Source organism: Triturus cristatus, chromosome 3_2 (genome assembly GCF_964204655.1).
Source record: "Triturus cristatus chromosome 3_2, aTriCri1.1, whole genome shotgun sequence".
In the NCBI taxonomy this organism is placed as follows: domain Eukaryota; kingdom Metazoa; phylum Chordata; class Amphibia; order Caudata; family Salamandridae; genus Triturus; species Triturus cristatus.
The window spans coordinates 1,098,999,907-1,099,022,042 of record NC_140584.1 but is presented as its reverse complement, the minus strand read 5'-3'; the positions used below and the strand labels follow the sequence as shown (position 1 = coordinate 1,099,022,042).

The following is a 22,136-nucleotide window of genomic DNA, read 5'->3' as shown; positions in this document are numbered from 1 at the left end:
AATTGGGAATCAGGGCTGCATCCTTGCAGTGGCTAAGGAAGAGGAGAGGGAAGGGAACAGTAAGGTTCCAGTGTTTCCCCTGCCCTGTCATCTATATTGTTTGTACAGTGTGTTTGCCTGCTGTTGTTGCTAATGGAAGGATTACTGCTGATGGCCACAAAAGGAAAAATCTCTTGAGAAGACATTAAATCTCTTGAACTGGTGGTAATCTCTCTGCTGTCTCTAAAGTCCCAGGAATATTGCTGCTGTCTTACTTTCCCTGAACTTTTCTAAAGTGGAGTCAACTTTTGCCCCAAAGAGACGAGAACCATCAAACGCCAGGCCCATGAGTGTTGTCCGAACATCGTGAAAGAAAACGGAACTCGTCAGGCATGCATTGCGACGCAAAGAAATGGTCACCCCCATAGCCCTGGCAACAGAGTCTGCAGTGCCCAGGCCGACTTGATCGCTTATTTCGCTACAGCTTGTCCATCCCATATTAGCTCCAAAAAGTAGATTTACAAATGATTCAGAAGGTTAGGTAGACCCAGAGGGCGTGCACATAACGTTCAATGAGACAAGTGGCGTTTAGCTACTTGAGGGCAATGCTGAAATGGTATTTTTCGCTTGTTGTTAAATACTTTTGGATTCCCTATCTGATGGAATACTAGGGAAAGCTCCTGGCGACAATTTCAAGGAATAAGATGCAGAATAACTAGGGTTTTCAGTGGGGGATTGGAAGAAAGGAAATATGGGCTCCCAGGTGCCAGCCTTTAGTGTCTTGCAATCGTCCTGTGAATTGCAGCGGAAGACGTAAACTTTTTGCAAGTCGCAAGTGTGGTCTGTGATTGCTTGATTAAAGTGGAGTAAGGGCATGTGAAATGAAATGAAAAATTATATTTATATAGCTCGTAACTGCCCGGAGGCCTCGTCGCGCTTTAAGCAGAGTCCTATGACGGCTCCAAGAGCGTTAACACGTTTTGGCGAACAAATGCGTTTTTAGGGCTTTCCTAAATGCCAGCCGATTGTTGATCTGTCTCATGTCCTGGGGAAGGGAGTTCCAAAGTCTGGCAGCAGTGTGAGAGAAGGAACGGCCACCCCATCGAGCTTTTGTGACCTTTGTTATAGTTGCTAGGTGCAGTGAACCGGAACGGAGGGATCTAGAAGGGACGTAGGGCACCACAAAGGGAGACAGAATGGCAGGGCCAGTTTGATTAAAAGATTTGTGCACAATGCACATGGCCTTAAACTGGGCTCTGGCAGCCATCGGAAGCCAGTGCAGCTCCTTTCTGAGCTTTCTTGGCTGACTGCCAGCGGGGGATGTTAAACAAAAGTCGGGCGGCACAGTTTTGGGTAACTTGGAGCCTATTGATCACTGTTGCGGGAGCACCCAAGTATAAAGCATTCCCGTAATCAAGGGGGGAGAGGATCAGAGCCTGGATCATAATTCTCCTGGCCTGAAAAGGAAGTAGAGGAAGGACTTTGCGAAGCATTTTCATTAGCCCTACACAGGTGGAGGCAGTTTTGTTAGCTTGAACCGAGAAATCTAGTGCACTGTCAAGCCAGACACCAAGGCTCTTTATCTGGGGTTTGGGGAGGGGGGGAGAGCCAAGACATGTAGGCCAAATGGAAGCCAGTGTGGAGGAAGGAGGGTTGCCTAATAGCATGATCTCTGTCTTCTCTCCATTAAGTTTCAGACAGGAAGAATGCATCCACTCAGCAACGGCCTCTAGGCATCGACCTAAGGTGTTGGACGACCCCTCAGTGTGGTCCAAGGAGACCACCAGTTGGGTGTCGTCTGCGTAGGTGACAATACGCACACCAAAGGGCTGAACTATGTTTGCTAGAGGTTGCATATAAATATTAAAAAGGGTGGGGCTCAGGGACGAGCCCTGCGGAACCCCACAGCTGAGAGGTTGCTTAGAAGAGACCATCTCGCCCTCAAATACCTGGAAAAAACGCTCATCCAGGAAGGAGGTCAGCCATTCCAGGGCCGCGCCCGACACGTCCATGCCCTTCAAGCGATGTAATAGAATGGCATGGTTAACAGTGTCGAACGCGGCACTGAGGTCGAGTAGAATGATGGCTGCTTTTCCTACCTGGTCCAGCATGGCTCTTGTCTCTTCTGTTACTGCTATAAGAGCGGTTTCGGTACCGTGCTGGGGGCGGAAGCCCGTCTGGGAAGCACTTAGTAGATTGTTAGATTCTAGGTAGTCTACTAAAATGTTGTTAATGTGCCTCTCAAGTAGTTTACTCATCCAAGGGAGTAGGGAGATAGGGCGGAAGTTGGCTAGATTATTTTGATCTAAGGTGGGCTTTTTCAACAAGGCCCGCACCATCGCACACTTCCAAGGGGCTGGAACAGAGTTCGAGATAATGGAAGCATTAAGGACACCGAGAATAGCAGGACGAATGATGTCAATGGCTCTAGTGAGGGTCTGAGGAGGTGCTGGGTCGTTAGGGGATCCCGAGGTGACTTTAAGGATTATGCCATCCAATAAGGTGGAGTCTAGGAGCGGGAATTTGTCCAGTAAACCCGGGATCGCGGCATTGGAATCCATTGTGGTGGTGGGCGTCGAGTCATCACATACTGAGGAAAATGAGGAATAGATGGATAAAATCTTCTGGGAAAAGAAAGTGGCTAGATTATTACAGCGGGTTTTTGCGCCGTCAGGTGACTGGCGCTCGGAGGGAGGGAGAGAGATTAGAGATTTAGCTATCTTGAAAATTTCCTTAGGGGAATTAGCAGCTAAATGGATTTTAGATTCATAAAATTGTGCTTGGGCAGATTTGATTTCGTTTTTGTAGAGCTTTATAGCAGCTCGATACTCCGCTTTTTTTAAGTACGAATATTCTTTTCTCCAGGCTCTCACTAATTTGGGACACAGTTGTTTCTTAGTCCTAAGGGCAGGCGAGTACCAAGGAGCGACTTTGGGTCTATTTATTAGTTGCAGGGATTCCTTTGGAAGGACTGAGTCAAGAGTACTGGAGATCCAGTTGTCGAAATTAGTAGTGGCTATGACCGGATTCGATACCTCCGGAGGTGGCTGTTCCACAAGAGACGATTTCCATTTAGCAAGTGGGAGTGAAGTCCATTTTCTTCCCCAATGCTTATTGTAAGTTTGTGGAACAGGAGAGTTGCTAGTGGACCATACGAAGGGTACTAAAAAATGATCGGTCCAGGGTAAAGGTACGGGTGTTTCGGAGGTTAGGCTCTCTAGATTACTAAAAATATGGTCTAGGAGATGGCCCCTAACATGCGTCGGTTGAAAGCCTTTCTGACGCAGGTCGATGGCCAGCAGATTAGATCGTAGACTGTTGGCCACTGAATCAAGTGGGTCATCTAAGTGCAAATTTAGGTCGCCTAACAGAGTTAAATTAGCCGACGACAGCACTAAGTTGGCCGCTAAGTCCGTTATATTGGAGACAAAGTTACTAAGGGGACCCGGTGGTCGATAGGCTAACAGACCCGAAAAGGTAGTAGAGGGGGAGAATTCCAGAGTGAAGTGTAGGATCTCACAGGCTGGCGTGAAGGCTGGGGTAATACGACATCTAAAGTTGTCCCTATAGATAATGGCCAGCCCTCCACCTCTGCCTGTCTTACGATCTAGTCGCTTACAAGTATAGCCTTGGGGGATGGCCCATGTGATAGTAGGATCGATATCTAGCTGAAGCCAAGTCAAAAACAAGGCCTCAGGTTTAAGTTCTTCTATCAACATGGCCAGTTCAGTATGATGTTTTGGCAGGGAGCGGCAGTTAAGAAGAAACATCTTCCAGTTCTGTCTAAGGGGATGTTTATGTGTGTTTAGAGACGTTGTGCTCCAGTCACAGGTCTTACAACGCGCCTTACAATTAACAGGCAGAACCGAATGTTGACAGGAGGCATTGGGTGGGGGTCGAAGTGAATACAGCAATGTAGCGGTGTATGTAATACGGATGCCTACCATGGTGGCAGGAGCTGGCAGCGTCTGGACGCGGACTGGCGCAGACTGGCTTCTCTTTGGCGCCTCTTCGGCGCGTCAATGGCGCTACCGCTGCGCGTGCCGCTGTGCGGTGCGACACTAGGTTAAGTAGATTGGGCTTATGGAAGACTAGAGCGTCAACCCCCTAAAATGGCCGCCCCGTAATGGCACCACCAGGAAGTGAAAGCGTTCTGTGTTCCCTCCACACCGATCAGCCTAACGCTGCGGTGGACCGGGGAGTCAGAGTTAGTTCAGTTCACATTCAAATTCAATTTAAAATCACAACAATAGCAGCAACAAAGTATTAGGCATAAAATCGGTTTTTTGAGTTAAAAACAGATAGCGAAGCACACACGATGTTGTAAGCTAAAGTGCTAGTGCAGGAGTGTCAGGATTTCTCGAGCGCGAAGGCACTGGGAGCCTAAATAGTCGAGCACATGGAAGACTAGAGCGTCAACCCCCTAAAATGGCCGCCCTGTAATGGCACCACCAGGAAGTGAAAGCGTTCTGTGTTCCCTCCACGCCGATCAGCCTAACGCTGCGGTGGACCGGGGAGTCAGAGTTAGTTCAGTTCACATTCAAATTCAATTTAAAATCACAACAATAGCAGCAACAAAGTATTAGGCATAAAATCGGTTTTTTGAGTTAAAAACAGATAGCGAAGCACACACGATGTTGTAAGCTAAAGTGCTAGTGCAGGAGTGTCAGGATTTGTGGTATGTGATTTGTGGTCAGGATTTGTGGTATGTGATGTACTGTGCAGGACCTTTGTAAGGATGCTGACTTTAGTTTCGGAGGTTGGAACCTGAGGTCTAAAATTTCCACTGCTTTATTTATCACTGAATGATAAGTGGTGACCTCAGATGGATATAAACCAATACAGAAATACAACTCCTATATGAAGTGACATATCCAATCCACTGGTGTCCTGTAACCCCGCAAAATCCAGGTCCAAAGCCCCATCATCTGTGTCTTGATTGGGGCCTTCGTAAAGATCAGAATCCCCAAAACAGAACATCCTTTCTTCTATGAGCTGCTGCGCCTCCTGGCATAAACATTCTCGAGGAATCTCAGCTGGAGGTAACGCTTCTGGCCGGGTTAGATGAGGTGCTGGTGGCGTAGGTTGTATACCGGGGACAAGGGTTGTAGTGCCGAGTGTAGCACTGAAGGAGCCGTTTGAGTTGCTGGACAGGTAAGTGGGTCCGGTGCCGAAGTTAAAGATCTTGATGGAAGGCAGCAGGTATCATAAGACTTGTATGCGGCATAGGAGCCCAGGTTACCAGTGGCAGCGGGAGGTATGGAGTGAAAGGATCCAGTCATATGCAACAGTAGGGCTCTGAAAGTGTATACGATCGGAACTATGAGGCCAGTCAGCACTCCACAGAGGAACATGCTTCTTCTGAACATGTTGCACATAGAGTTCAGAAATATTGCTGGATCTGTTCCAGGGGTGGGAAATGCTGGAAAGGGCTGACCAGGCTGAGGAAACTGGATGGGCGCCACAGGTAGTAGTGTGGAAATCTGAAATAATTTCTGTTAGCATAGGCTGAAGCCATCTTGGTTATGGCATCCATTTTGTTGGCTTTGTAATTCTCCCATCCTATGCTGCTCAACTTTTTCCCTGCCTGTGCTGTCTGTTTTAGTTGACTTCCTGACTCAGCTAAAAGCAATATGCATGCTAAAGAGTTTGTAGCTGCCAGAACACCTGGTCTCAGACTCAACTGTCAATCTCTTATTGCTGCTATAAGCACTCCTGCTCCCCCTCCCACTTTACTGACTAAGTGATTTCCCATCTGCCCATGTTTGTCGGTAACTATTCCTGTGTAGGCCTGTACCTTCTATTTGTATCCACATGCTTACCAGTTCAGAAAAAGCTGTATATAAGGCCTATGTTCTGTGACTTCAATGTACTACCTCAGGCAGCACTTGAGAGTGCTGTGTGGACGTAGTCCCACTCATGAGTGATTAATAAACTTGTTATTTGAATTCCAGCGTCAGTGCCAATCTCTATTTTGTTGGTCTAAGGCCCTGTGGACAGAAGAGGGTGACCCCTGCACCGGTGTGCTAATTGAAAAGCATATTTCCACAGTAGCATCCCCAGCACTGACGCTGGGCCCAATGTAATTGCCCTCCTCTTGGAAGAGCGCAGTTGTCAAGGCCTTGCTGAAAAATCCCAATCTGAACCCGGACGATATGGCAAATTATAGACCCATTTCGCTCCTCCCCTGCATCAGCAAGGTGGCTGAGAAATTAGTCAACGTGCAACTCTCCCAATTCCTCGAAACAAATAAAATTCTACGTCAGTCACAAACCGGATTCCGGCCGGGCCACGGCACAGACACCGCACTCCTCTCCGTCATCGAGGAGGCTAGGTGTATCCTGGATTCAGGAGGATCAGTGGCAGTGATCCTCCTGGACCTCAGTGCCGCATTCGACACGGTGGACCACCGTGTCCTTCTCCATCGCCTGGCCAAGGCAGGAATTGTGGGAACGGCACATGCTTGGATCAAATCCTTCCTCTCGGGTCGCTCATTTCAGGTGTGGGACGGCAACTCCCGCTCAGACCCCCTTCCGCTCACATGTGGTGTGCCCCAGGGGTCCTCGCTTAGTCCCACCTTGTTTAATGTGTACATGGCCCCGTTAGAGGATGTGGTTGCCCCCTATGGGATAAAAATAGTCAATTATGCCGACGACACCCAACTCGTCGTCTCTCTTTCCCAGCTGGACAATAACCCTAAAATCCTACTTAACTGCCTACAAGACATACATACCTGGATGTGCGAATCCTCACTGAAGTTGAACGGGACAAAAACAGAAATCATGCTTCTGGGCAACAAATGGTCCTCCGTCCCTCCTTCAGTCTGGCCGGATTCCTTCGGTGACATCCCCACGCCTAAGACAGAAATTAAAACACTGGGCTTCTGGTTGGAGCAGGACCTCTCCTTGAAGACCCAGGCAGTCAAGACCGCGGGGACCTGCTTTGGCCTTCTCCGTTCAATTCGTAAGATCCTCCCCCTCCTGCCCCCCCTGTCCAGGAAACTTCTAGTTCAAGGGCTCATTCTAGCACGTCTGGACTACGGCAACGCCGCATACCTCGGCGCTCCTGAATCCACCCTGGCCAAACTCCAGCGTACACAAAACGCCGCGGCGAGACTCATTCTCAACCTTCCTCCCAGAGCCCCGACCACACCGGCCCTTAAATCTCTGCACTGGCTTCCGGTCCGCCAGCGAGTAGAGTTTAAGGCCATGTGCATCACGCACAAACTCATCAATGGGGCTGGACCTGCCGCCCTCAAAGATATGATCACACCTTATAAAGCCCACAGAAACCTTCGCTCGGACAACGAACATCTGGCCACAGTCCCAAGATTCAAGAAGTCGCGCACCGGTGGCCGCCGCTTCTCGGTTAAGGCCGCCTCTAACTGGAACGCTCTCCCTCGCCTGCTGCGCCTGGAACCTAGCCACGCACTTTTCCGCAAAAAACTCAAAACCCTCCTCTTCCTCAAATAGTTCCTGGTTTCCGCCTGTCCTGGATTTTACATTCTTATAGCGCGGGGATGCCCTCGGGTCACCAGGCGCTCTATAAATCTCAAAAATAAATAAAGGTGCAAGATGCTTTGTGGTATACTCCACTACTTTGGGCTCTGATGTGGATGGTTGAGGAAAGGTAGTGAGTCTTGGCAACTTACTTTTGGAGTGGCATCGCTCGAATTCGTGTCGCCTCGTCTTCGAAGACTTCAACAACGGCAATGTTTCTTTCTTTTGCAATACATTTTCCAGGTAAAGAACAGACCAAGGGATCTCTACAACAAACTTAAACAACAAACTATCATCACCTTCCAGCAGGAAAGAATAGCCACTCATGGACGCTGTGAAGAAATAGTGAACTTCTATTCTCAGAAAATAATTTAAAAAAATCTCTTATCCACGTCGCAAGTCAGATAACTCAGATCTCCTACTCCAATGATATACCCATCTCCATGGTAACTCCCTCTCCAGGCTCTGCCTGAGACCTGAGGAACACACAAAATCAAGGAGGAGCTTCACCCATCAAAGAAGAATGCCAGCTGGTCAGAGCTCGCAGAAGGGGATGTCTACAAGATAATTGCAAACTTGAACATCACATCAAAATCAACAGTTGCCTCTCACAACCTACACCAGTTTCACAAGGAGTTCCACAAGGCTCTATCCTTGCTTTAGACTTTTTAACCTCTTCATGGAATCCCTCACAGTTATCCTGAATTAAGCAGGTGTGAAATATCCCCTATATGACGATGACATGCACCTTTACTACGAAATATGATCCCACAGTGACATATGCCATCTGAATTCCACACTAAACAACATACAAACCTAGCTAAGCACCAAAAGCCTAAAAGTGAACCCCAATAAAATCAGAATTTTTTACTGTTTTTATCCAATTGCAAGCCATTGCCATTCGAAGCATGGCTCAAGAGCATGAATGCTATGAACTGTTCCCTCATAGTCTCCAACTGCGTGAAGTCCCTGGGAATCATCCTAGACAAAAACATGCCAATAAAAGAACACATCAACAACTCAACCAAAGAGGCGCTCTACATCCTAACACATATCAAGAAAATCAAATTGTTTATCCTATCTGGAGACCTAAAGATTATAGTGCAATCACTTGTCCTCTTAAAAAATGACTACAACAATACCATAATCCCCTCCTACCCCTAAAAGCCAACTTGTGCCTCTAAGAACAATTCTTAAGGCAGCCACTAGACTCCTCGCAGGCACCAAAAGATTTGACTACATCACACCTGCTCTCAAGAGTCTCAATTGGCTCCCAATAGAAGGAAGATGCAACTTAAAGACAGGCTGTATCATCCACAAGGCCCTTTATACTGCAAACCCTAAATATTTAGAAAGCAAACATTTGAGAGCGGGTTGAAATCAGGCCGTAAGAAGATCCAACTCACCCCTTCTCATCCCTCCCAAACTGACAAAAACACCCCAGAAACATTCTTTCTCAGGTAAAGCTTCTTGGATTTGGAACTCACTTCCTAAAGACCTCTGATGTAATCCTTCCTATACTTGTTTCAAACGGAACCTCAAATCACTACTGATGAACACATACTTCAACCCACTCCCTTGAGCTTACTACACCAACAAGATCATTCGATACGTTGCCTGACCCAATTCAGTGTTTAATCTGTCACTAATGCCTCTGGTGGGATTATGTTGTACAATTTGTTACTTTTTGATATACATATATAATGTTGCACTGTTTTTTATTCCCTTTTGATATACTATGTCATCCTTGAATCCTTCTATTAATGCTATGGTCTCGGTTCACTCGTCTTGTAATGCGCTCTAATTCTCTTGGGTCTAGCCAGCAATATAAGAAAACTCTCAAATAAATAAACAACACCACTGTCCTCCAACTCGCCCTGTACTTGTGTTCATCCTTTGCTCAGGCTATAAACATCTTCCGTCTCCTATATGGCCTTGGGGTGCATACTTCAAAAAAAGCCTCATGCCTTCAAATTATAGTTGGACCTATCAACAGATTTCATGAGCGTCTGTGATTCACATCTGTCCTTCGCAATCCCTGCACTATTTGAATCTGAACATTTAGGAAAAATAAAAACTGCACCTGAAAAATATAGAATTTGAGTCAACCATTTCGACAATCTCCTGAGATTTGGGATCTGGATTTGCGTTTATGACGTGAAAAAAAAGGAACTGGCGCCAGTCCTCCGACAGGGGCACTTTATGGCATGACGCTTCCGGCATCGAAGTGGAGCCGGCTCCCCCTGCTGGCGTGGAGAGCTAGTGAAATTGTCCCGGATTCAGTCTGATGCCTGGGATATTTAAAAGATGAGGAATATGTGAGTAGATCTATCCATCAGAGGCAGTACTCCAAATAAGGCTTAGATAACAGGACACAATGCAGCAGTGAGATCTAGAGAACGGGTCACTGTATTCTAGATAAGGTCTAGAGAACTGCCATTAGACTTACGGTGAGGCCTACAGAAAGGGACACATTACTACAGTGATGCCTAGAGAACAGGACACAGTATTACAGTGAGGCCTACAGAACTAGACACTGTGCTCAAAATGAGGTCTAGAGAACTGGCACAAAAACTCAAGGAGAGGCACAGGGAACCAGACACAGTACTGTAGGTGAGGCCTACAAAACCAGAATGTGCTTTAAAAACTCACTATTCTAGTAAAGGCCTAGTGGACTCCATGTGCATGCTCACATTTTGCTCTTGGATATAACGTTAACTTTCACCTGATGGCAACAAGAGCAAATAATGCAGAAATAAGACACTTGCCAAAAGGGTGCTAATCCAGTTTATGCATGTTAGCACTGAACTGAACAGAGGGCACAAACATTCAGGGATACTCAGCACAAACGTTGTGTGCTCTGGAGGGTTTTTTAGCCTGATTTTCTGTGCAAGGGAATATGGTTAACTGTCGGCCACCTGTGCAAGTACATTTGTCTCCAAAGGAAATACCTTCAACTGGTTGCTGCTTCTCATAGAGGTAGAGTGTGACTAGTCCCACAGATAAAGTGTGCTACCCATAGACAGAGTGTTTCCACTCCTACAGTATGCAACCAAAGGCTGGGTATATTGTCATCTCACAAACAGCGTGCCCCCTTAATCTGGGTGTGTCCCCTTCCAGATAGAGTCCCACCCACATACTGGGTGTCCCTTCTCACGGACAGTGTGTGGCAGCCTCTGTGTCCACTGCCACTGTCAGAGTGTGCCACCCAAAAACCAGGTGTGCCCCTCTCAGAATGTGCCACCCACTGGTACCCCCAAGTGTATGCAACCGTAATAAAGTTAAAAAAATCCTTATCCATCAAATTGACATTAATGAGGATGCTGTTGTGCCAAAGGAATATTTTGGGGGATTTGATTGCTGCTAGCATGATGTATCTTATTGATTACTGATGTGACATCCCTGGTTGATGTGCATGTTTTTCCGGTGCACAAGGGTTGTGACTTTGAAAGACTAGGGTTCAGGGTTCTGTTTTAAGAAGCTACGGGAACCACAGAGTTGATAACTTCTGCCCTGATGATGGTCTCTTATACCGTAGTTTAAAAGATCGAAACGTCAACTTGCGTTTTTGCTTTATGTCATGTAATGTAGACATGGATGTATCTCAACTACTGATAGTAGACAAGTATAATAGGATGGTTTATCAAACAGCAGTGAGATGGCCACAGATGCAATGTTTTAATTGTGTGTCATTATATTTGTTGCTTTTGCAAGTTGTAATTAGTCCACAGTGTTTTTTGTATAACTGAAAAATAAATTCATTAAGTAGAATATTGTAAAACAGTGATCAAGCCATCATACCTGCCTGGCTATAGCATCAATTTGGGCATATATGGGATGAAACTGTAGTGGCAAGTGGTTTCACAAAATTCTGCTATCCAACCAAGCCCCAAAAACATTGTGCAATGCACCCACTTACATGGCTCGTCATCTTCTGGACAGCGAACATCTTTGCAGATGTCCTCGGCTTTCGCCCAGAATCCCTCCTTGGCTTCCAGAGCAGCAGTCAGCTTCTCTTTGGTGTCGTCTTTGATCCTGTCCCAGAGGACCTCCATCAGCAGATTCTCTTTGCGCTTCAGTGCCTCCTCTTTGTAGTTGATCTTCCAGTCTACTTCCCAGCAGCTGCACTCCTTGCCACATTTGTAGCTGAACTTTAGCGCCAGTCCGGCGAATACCAAGAGCACCAGCAGAGCCAGGCCAATCAACTGAGCAGAAGGGAAGAAGACAGACAGAAGGCAGTTACCACATAGCTTTTCTCACAGAGGAGACATAGGGGCCTTAAACCTTGGTCTTTGCCTGCACCCACAGACAAGCTGTGGTTAACCATGGTCAGATCAGATGAACAACATCTTTTACAAGTCACTAAGAAACTCAGAAAAAAGAAAAAGAGTCAAAGGCGCACCTCTCAACTGCACCTCACATATAGTTCAAATAGTATAACACGGTGCACTTCTCTTCCAATACCAGCTGTTGTGTGCTATTACTGCTGAGCAGAAGAAATATTGACAAGAAAAAAGTTGGAATGGTGCACCCGTAAACAGATTGATTTAGCAAGTCTTAGGGTCAATTAAAATTCCATGTTTTATTCAAATCCAATATCCAAAGGTTTAAAACCATCCAGCCAATGCGTTTCATTCAAGTTTTCTTGAACTTCATCAGGGCTGTAAACAATATGTATAAAGACTCAAAATCAGTATGACACTCATACAAATATATATATATAATATTATAAAAAAGACATAAAAACATTCAGACATAAACATGAACAATACTTAGAACACAATAAAACAAAAACAATAACAATGTTTACCATAACACCATAATATATCACTAAGTATCCATCTGAAGTAACCTGAAGACAATGGTGCGTGTTACGCATGACTATATTGTTTGTCTTTCTTTTGGCTTAATAATAAAAGACAAAACCTATTTTTAAGAAAAAAGAAAGTCATCAGAGGAGTCAGGAAGGGAAAGGAAGCAGACATTTTCAAATGAAGAAATAGAAATACCTGTGGAGGAATGTGTGGCTAACAATTAACAGCATTTCGGAAAAGTTATTTTAACAGTTCCAGAAGCAACACAAAAAGAATCTGGAGCAGAAACCTGGCTGCGAGAAGAGTCCATGCCAGACATAGTTCAGGCTTTTTACCAAGGCTACACCATTGAAAGATGTGACCGTGAACAGGGGCGGACTGGCCTTAGTGGGCACCAGGCATTTTCCCAGTGGGCTGGAAGGGTGGGGGCCGGTTTTTGAGTGGTGGGGGCCGTTTTTGTTACTGGGGGCTGGTTTTGCAGCAGTGATGAAATATCAGCCCCCTGTAACAAAAGCATCAGCAGTGCTACTCACTAGCACCACCCGCACCCCACTTCCTGCCCCTTCCGCCTCCCCCGGGCCAGTCCAACTGAATTGCCAGGGCTGGTGTGTATTCCAGTCGAGCCCTGACCGTGAAGACAGGAGGGGATGGGGGGGCTGAAATAATTTTTGAAGAAAACAAAAAAGGTCAGCTCTCTCCCATAAAACGCCTGGGAAGTGAATGCCTAATGTTTTGTTGGGAACTCTCAGCTACCTTTACCTACTCAGGAATTATAATATATCATTCCCCAGGCCCCGCTGCAGCATTTAGCTCAGCCCTCCCCCAATTAAAAAAGCACATTTTACAGTAGTAGGTGATCTGAACATCCACTTCGATAAGGATAACATTGAAAGTATAAAGTCATGCAGGATATGGCAGCAATCCAGATGACTTAAGTAGTAAAATACCCCACCCTTAAACTTGGTCATACATTGAATCATATTTTTTCGAATATCAAGGAGCATATTATGGATACTCGCATCCTCATGTGCTGGTCCGATCACTATCTAGTACATTTCTCTCTTAACACCACTAGGGAAACAAATGTATTAAACAAAATTGAATAGAGATGCTGATCTACAGTAGACGCCAACATCTGGGAAAATACCTTAGTAGATTCAACATTAACAAGAGAAGTTGGAGTAGATGAGAGATACAAAAACTTTGAGAGCTGGCTTAGAAGTTTGCTGGATGCTCTAATCCCTAAGAAAATTACAGGAACGGGGCATCCTGCAAACCGCACACTTTGGTACTCCACCAACATCAGTGAATTTAAGAGAAAAGCAATAAAAAGCCAAAAGGCGGTGGAGATAAAAGGTACAATGGGCCAAGTAAAGCATCGTACAAAAGAGCAACAAAAAAATATCAGTACACCATCAGAGAAGCAAGTATAACATACTTTAGCAATAAAATAGAAAATAACTCTAATACTTTAAGGAAACTGTTTCAATTAGTGAACAGTTTTAGAAAGCCAGCGAAAACTCAAAATGTGCCCACACCCTCAGTCGAGTGAGCTAATACACTGGCTGATTAATTTTTAGGAAAGGTGAATAACATCCTGCTTGCCCTTCCTACAAACACTAATACCGACCAACATTCTATCAACACATTGGGTGTTTCAGCTAGCCACACACTTGCAGCCTTCCCTAAACTACACACTGAGACAACTAAGGAGATCCTCAACACAATCAAATCAAGATGTGCTCTGGATACTGCTCCTCCTGACATCCTAAATAAAGGAGGGACATAATATTAGTTGAACTGAGAAATCTCAACTACTCACTAGAAAGCAGCATGGGTCTCCTACACAGGAATCTACTGAAAAACGTTACAACCTACGTAACCATGATAATGTCAAAACTAAGCCTGGGCGGAGTTCGCAGAGTTTTGCGGAACTCCGCGAAGTGCAAAAAAAAAAGTCTCCGCAGCGCTACGCAGTGCTCCAGATGCACGGAGTTTCCTTAAATAGATGCTGTTCGCAATGATTTTCAGTGCCAGGTGCTTGTCCGCTGTGCAATCATCGCGAACGGCACCATGCACAGCGCAAGCTGGCGCTGCTTGCTTTCTGCCGCTTGAGTAGATTTTTACTTGAGCGGCAGATTTCTCAACGTAAGCAGGCAGTTTCTCAATGCGAGAGGTCGCCAGGGCCGGACTGGCCGTAGCATGCACCGGGCAATCCCCCGGTGCGCCGCACGGGTGGGGGCCGGTTTTGGGCCCCCAGGGGCCGTTTTTGTTACTGGGCCGTTTTTGGCCCTGAAACAAAATCGGCAGAAACCTGGCCCTGGCAAAGAGCTCGGCGGCACACCGGGGTGCCGCCGAGCTCTTTGACAGGGCCGGTTTTGGTTCCCAGTCCGGCCCTGGAGGTCGCAAGCATATGCGACCACTCGCAATGAGAAATTTGACCGCCCGCGTTGAGAAATCTCGCAGCGAGGTTGATTTTCCATGCTTGCGCTCACCAAATTGATGTTGACCATCGCGAACAAGGAAAAATCTCGACGGGAGGTGGATTTTCCCCACTCGCGCTTTCCAACTTCACGTTGATGAACGCGAGCAAGGTAAAAAACTCAGCTCCTCTGAGTTTTTTGGAACTCCGCGTAACGTGGAGTGCGGCAAGCTCTGCAATTTCCGCGAGTGGAGAGGAGTTCACCGCCCAGACTTAGTTAAAAAACCTGATAGGTATCAGGATATTGATACATGTCCCTCTCTTTCCTTTTAGGATTTATCCGATAAACGCTTGGAGACAGGAGGACGATCGGAGCGCAGAAGAGCAAGTGAAACAAAGGAAGGACTCACAACGCTCGTCTGATTACCTACTTAAACAGGAAGATAAGCCTAAAATGTCAAAACCGCAGTTCAAAAAGAAGAAGGTAGCTGGACTTAAGGTCAGGCTTGCCCCGGATTTTGATGACTCTGCTTCTAAACATGGATTGGACATTGACAATGCTGGACAGTGCAGCAGAAGTCATGAGAGTTTGCCAGAACCGGATGGGGTGTCTGGTGGGAGTAGCGCTGAGTGAGTACATTAAGGTGGAAATACGAGACACCAGGATAAAAGTTCTGCATTGCTTATACGAAGTCCATCTAGGGTTGGAAGGGGTCATACCTAGGTTCATTAATGTCCTCTTTTGAGAGGAAGTCACTCAGCAGTACGATACTCTGTTGACCGAAAAAGCTTTGCCCACTGGATTTCGTAATGGATTGCCCAAAAGGAGAAATGTTACGTTTGCCTCCTTTTTCGGCCCTTGTTCCAGAATTAATTAAACATTCTGGGGCTCCTATGTAAACTTGGTAACTAACTTGATTATGTCCGGTGATGCCATACCGCCATCGTGGCAGATTGCAGAAATAGTCCCCATCTATAAAAAGGGGGACAGAGTCAAGCTGGCGAGTTACAGGCCAATGAGCCTCATTGACTCTCTAAAGAAAATGTTATGTAAGCATATATTAGGAAGGATACAGGATTGGATGTCTGAGTTACGAATTCTGAGCGATTTCCAAGCAGGCTTCCGCACAAACGTTAGTGCCCTGGATCAGGCCTTCCGCTTTATCTGTATATATTGGAAGGAAGTAGTTGTCAAGGGGGGAAAGTTATACGTGGCCTTTGTTGACTTGCGAACTGCGTTTGACCTTGTCCCTAGGGCCAGCCTCTGGAGAATATTGAAAGAGATGGGTTTGCCGGGAAACCTTTTAGACATTTTAATTAGATTACACTCATCTACTGCAGCACATGTTAGGTGGGGGGAAAATAACCAAGTAACAGGAACTTTCCCAGTCCAACTTGGAGTTAGACAGCGATATGGGTAAGCCCCCACTCTTTTTACTCTTTTTATTATTGGGGTGATCAACTTTCTAGATCGAGATGGTTGTGATGCCCCTAAAACCGGCACAAGAAGAATGCCTGCACTACTCTTCGCCAATGACACCCTTTTAATCTCCAAATCTCCGCAGGGTTTGCAGCAACTTTTGAATGATTTTATAAGGTTTTGCGATAAGCGGGGCTTGGTTTTAAATAAGGCCAAAACCAAGTACATGATTTTTAACAGAGAAATGGCCAAATCGCCAAAAAGACCTGTATTGGCTGGTAGCAAGTGGAAGTCTTTGACTATTTAGCTATCCGTCTGACTCCATCGATTCACTGGGGTGCTCACATTGAGAAAGTAAAATTACAACTAACCCACCAGTGTGCCAACATTAGAAAAATTGTTAGGAACACGGTCTCCTGTTGAATTGCTCTGGCACTTGAAATTTATAACATCAAGGTCCTAGGATGGGCACCTCATGGAGCAGAGTTGTGGGGTATGGGCAACGCAACCTCCCTTACTCTCACTGAAAATCGTTTCTTAAGATCACTGGTAGATCTCCCCTCTAGCTCCCCTTTAACACCCCTGTACATGGACCTTGCCCACAGATAGCTGGTACATGAGTTGAATTATAAACTTTTAATGTTCTGGTATAGGCTAGGGACTGTGGAAGAACTTGAAACCTATGGAGAGGCTCTGTCTGACCTTCTGAAATTCCCCAGGGCTACATCGATTACGTGTTTCAAGTATGGTTCGAATTCCGAGGGCAAAGCTAAAAGAATTGTACTGGGAATTGATACTTGAAAAGGATCAGGTAAAACCTGCGAGTAGCCTGACCAGTGACTTTTTGAATTTTAAACCTGTCCCCTGTTTTGGGACTACTATTGATGAAATCGTTCCCCCTTTGGCACGCAAACCTTTTCTACAGTTCCACTACAAGACTTTACCCACCAAACTGTTTTGTTCTAAGTGGCACGGTAATGTCACTATTGATGATCTTTGCCCTGCGTGTAAAGCCTGCCCGGAATCAATTGTTCACCTACTTTTATTCTGCCCACATTATTAATCCCTGAGGAAAAAATGGATACTCCCGTTATGTAGACTGGAAGGCCCGGGACACTACCTCGAGGGGATGATAATCTTGTGTACTGACAAACGAAGAATTATGGTTTTTGGCCTCTCAAGATTTTGGTATGCACTGTGGATCAGGCATGGAAAATCTTTTGTATGAAGCACTTTATTCTTTTCCAAGTTGTTGTATCATTTGCACCTTCAAAACTATTTTATGGCACTGGTTGTTTAACATATTTATTTGATTATGTTTTTATACTTTTGTTTTTAGTCATTGTGCTGTGTACTTTTTCAGATCTTTGTGATCAAAATACATTTTTAATGATGATAAATTAAACATTCATACGCAAAGAAGTGGGTGCTAACGTTACCTCCTGTGTTATACCGCAACCATGTGGGGTGGGATGATGGTGCACTTTATCATGACACTCCACTGAGGACAACCCCACACCCTCAAAGACAATATCCAATAAAAAATTAAACAAAACAACACATTAGGGAAATCGTAGAACAGCTTAAATACCAAGCTGTAATAGAAAGTTGCACCTCTTCAATGAATAATCGATTGCTTCTGGTAATAAAACCAGACCAACCTTAGTGTCTGGCATTTAATTACAGACATTTGAATACAGCTACCTGCACATTGCGGTACAAAATGCACATAGTGCCGCACTGATGAGCAAAAAATATAAACAACTATAGATATCCCGAATGGATTCTTCTGCCAAACCATAGCACCAAGAACCAGATATTTGACTGCCTTTACAGCACTAGGTTTTCAGAAACAATTTTGACATTTGCCCCTGGGGTATAAGAATAGTCCCGGGCTGTTTTCAGCCAGGGTAACAGAACTACTTGCAAATGTTGATGCCGAGGCATTGTCCTATGTCGATGACATATATTTAATGGACGATGACCTGATGGAACATTTGGCCAGAGTAGACTAATATTGGGGCTTGCTATAGTTAAATTAAAAAAAATCTAAACTTGCACTCCTCAGTGTCATATTTTTGGGATGCGAGCTGTCAAGTGAAGGCAAAAGCCTAGTGACCCAATTTCTAGAAAAATGTGCGTTGATTCAACCCTCTACCACTCTGAAAATGCTATAATCCATATTAGGATTCCTACATTTTGGCAGAACATACATTCCTGATGACGCAGAACGGGTTAAACCACTCTACGAGTTAATACGTCAAACTACACGTTGGACACAAGAACATACGGAAACTTTACATTCCATCCAAGCTGAGATGATAGCTTCAAAACCCACATGAGTAAACACAACAAACCTGATGATCAGTGTAATTGCGGGTACATCAGTGTTCACATATCACTTTTAATGAAAGTGACACAGTACCAATTGCATATAAATCGCATCTCCAAATCAATGGTGAGATGCGTTTTGCACCACTGAGAAAATACTGACAGCAGTTCAGACTGCAGTAGTGAGAGAGCGTGCCCTGGCTCAAGGCTAACAAATTATTGTCGTGAACTCGGTACCGACTTTAGAAGGGGTTACCAGAACAAGCGTTCCCAATACTAAAGCTTTTCATCCAAGATGGATTCAATGGGCAAACTCCCTCACTGCAACAGATGCAGACTACAAACACAAGCATTTCTGCAATACGAACAAGAATATCCTCTGCCTAATGAAATCCTGCCTCTAGATCACTATGACTATGTTATTTACACTGATGGTTCTGCTCAGCCTGCTGTAGGGACCAAACACCAATATTCAGCCACATGTGCCATGATAAAAGGCTGTATGCATGATTGGATGTTCCATCCTGTCAAAACATACACGCAGTCACTAGGTGATCGCACAGCACAGCTTGCAGAACTAAAGGCTCTAGTACTTGCACTACAAAATACAGATGCTGTATTCCCCACACTTATCATGTGTGTTTCATATTATTGCGTACAGTCATATAATGAGTACCTTCACTATTGGATTCATGGAATCGAAAGGCTGCACAGTGAAGCACAAGTTGCTTTGGGAATAGGTGGGTAACCTGAAAGAATGATCCAACGGACTCATGCTATTCATACATTGAGTCATCAACGTGTTGGCGTTCACATTGTAGGGAATTCACTGTCTGATGAAGCCGCAGAGGCAACCGTTCACACAGGAGCAGTTGCTGCAATCACTCGTTCAATTATGAGAATAGATAGAGACATCATGGTAGCCGTCAATGTTGTGCGCAATGACACACACTTGTCAAAAGGCTTTCCACTCAAGTACTCCCCTCCCATAAAACCTTGATGCACAATAAAGCACAAGTTGCTTTGGGAAAAGGTGGGTAAGGTGAAAGAATGATCCCACGGACTCATGCTATTCATTCATTGAGTCATCAACGTGTTGGTGTTTACGTTATAGGGAATTCACTGGCTGATGAAGCTGCAGAGGCTCCCGTTCACACAGCAGCAGTTGCTGCAATCACTCGTTCAATTACGAGATTAGATGGTGGCCGTCAATGTTGTGCGCAGTGACACACACTTGCCAAAAGGATTTCCACTCAAGTACTCCCTGCCCATAAAAGCTAGATGCACAAAACACACCATATGCTCAGATTCCCAGAGTGGGGGACAGAGTAATTCCAAACAGTGATTGAAGACAAGGATTAATACTGTCGGCACATGAGGGTCTGGCTTCTGTTCACACAGGGGTGGCTACTACAATTTCTTTATTGCAGCAATGCTACTGTTGGCCAGGTCTTTACAAACGGATCAGGGACTTCGTCTTCAGATGCAACATCTGTCGACAAATGAAGGGCTTAACTGTGGTGCGTCCACCCCAGTCACCTCTTCTGATTTCAAACAAGCCTTTAGCTTATGTTTACCACTGCGGCCCCTTATCATCTGATGAGGCCTACAAGTACATCTTGGTGGCAGTGGATTCCTGCCCTCGATTCCTGTGGGTATGGCCACAGCGATCGGCTGACGCCCACACTGTTATAAAGGATCTGAAAGTCTTTATTCGGAACATACACAGGTGGCATACTACATTCTGATCAGTGTCCGGCGTTTAGCTCTTGGGCTTACAAAGAGGCCATGGGAAGTTTGGATGTAATGCTACAATTCTTGTCTCCCTATCATCCTGAGGGAAACACAGTAGTGGAGATGAATAACTGGGACTTAAAGCAGTCTTTAACAGCAAGGATATTAGGCTCCGATTGCAGTTGGGTCCATCACCTATATGGGGTCCAGAGGGCATTGAACAATATACCAAGAAAGTCCTTGGGAGGTCGTACTCCTAATGAGATCCTGTTTGGGGTTGAGATGTGGGTCCCAGACCTCGATAATGACCGCACAGTGGAGGGGGAAACACTGTTAGGCATCAATTAACACTTGGCTGTTTTATAGGAATTTAATGATTTCCGTGTTGAAAAAAGCAACATCCAAGTAAAACGCACCGCCACTGGAGAAGTGAAGGTTGTTCCAGCAAGAACCGGCTGGATCCCAAAGATCGGGGTTCTGGTCAGAGAAATGATTATGGACAAGAAACAGTTTAGGCCTTCTTACAGAGCACCTATTCTTGTCCTGGCTGTTGAAGGTACACAAACCTTACCTCTCATGCCCCTTGCCAGACGCTGAGACAAAAGGAATTTCTCTATTGATCTGATCAAACCACACTATGTTGCCGATTCTCAACAGTCACATGGACTCCTGGGCACCTACTAATCTCCTCTTTGTCATACAGGAGGTTCAGATGGTATTCTTAATTACAAATAAAGCTGGATCTTTTCAACAAAAGACATTGACAAACATCAATGAAGTATGCGTTCAACCTGTTTAAAAAACAACTACAACTGTGCTGTTAACAAGTACAGAAACACATATTTCTATTCGTAATCCTGGGAAGGAAAAGGTCTATGTTAATGTTAAGGGTGGGCGACAAATTCCATTCCCCTCGCGGAACTTGCGAAATTTCGACATTTTCGCGTTCAGCGCAGTCCGCGAAAATGTCGAAACTTCCGCGATCCGCGGCGGAACGGAAATATGCAGGCCAGGATTCATTCTGGCATGATGCTCCTGTCATTAAACCTCAACAGTAAGCACTTACAGATATAAATAAAGCAGGTGCCCGAGTTGAAGGTCAAATTCAGTAATGCATTAATCAGCACAAAAGATTTGTGAGCACGGTGGAGGCTAGGCAGGTGTGCTTTTTCCCCATATCTACCATCAACAATTTGCTGTAATCCTTGATAGAGGTCTGTGCATCCATGAGTTTCTCGAGCGCAATCCCCGTGTAGTTCCTGACACCAGGAGGTTCTGTCTCCTCATCTGCTGCTCTGGTGGGTCTCTGACCCTTTATAAACAAGAGGCATGTGAATTGCATAGAAGCCCCGCCCGTTTGGCCCCAGCCCACACACCAGCGGTGTGCAACGTCTTCCTGCCCTTTCCCCACTATGATGGACAGCTCACTCGAGGGACCCCGGTGCCCATCGGCCCTGTGGCAAATGTTACAGACACACATGGTCGCTGGAGACAACTCTTCTGGCCCTTTACGCAGCTGTGGAGTAGGAAAAGCACTATACATTCACCCACCGAGGTAGCACTTACTGATTAGCCAGTAGAAAGTACTCCAGTTGAGTAGAGGTATTGCACAAAACGGTGGCATCTTCTTGGATAAATATGCAGGGCAGGATTCCTTCTGGCATGATGCTCCGGTCACAAAAATTAAACCTTAAAGGAAGCACTTACAGATATAAATAAATCAGGTGCCCGAGTTGAAGGTCAAATTTAGTAACGCATTAATCAGCACAAAAGATTCGTGAGCACGGTGGAGGCTAGGCAGGTGTGCTTTCTCCCCATATCTACCGTCAACAATTTGCTTTAATCCTTGATGGAGGTCTGTGCATCAATGAGTTTCTCAAGCGCAATCCCCGTGTAGTTCCTGACACCAGGAGGTTCTGTCTCCTCATCTGCTGCTC

The 22,136-nt window shown here is 45.5% G+C and overlaps 1 protein-coding gene across 1 annotated transcript in view; it reads right to left on the bottom strand.

Moving 5' to 3' along the window:
- Positions 1 to 22,136, bottom strand: part of LOC146859201 (uncharacterized) — a 102,487-nt gene that overhangs the window by 14,335 nt on the left and 66,016 nt on the right. Inside the window, exon 2 of the mRNA XM_085646945.1 lies at positions 11,398 to 11,683. Within this exon, the coding sequence (XP_085503071.1) occupies positions 11,398 to 11,683 (286 nt within the window). The remainder of the gene's footprint in view (positions 1 to 11,397; positions 11,684 to 22,136) is intronic.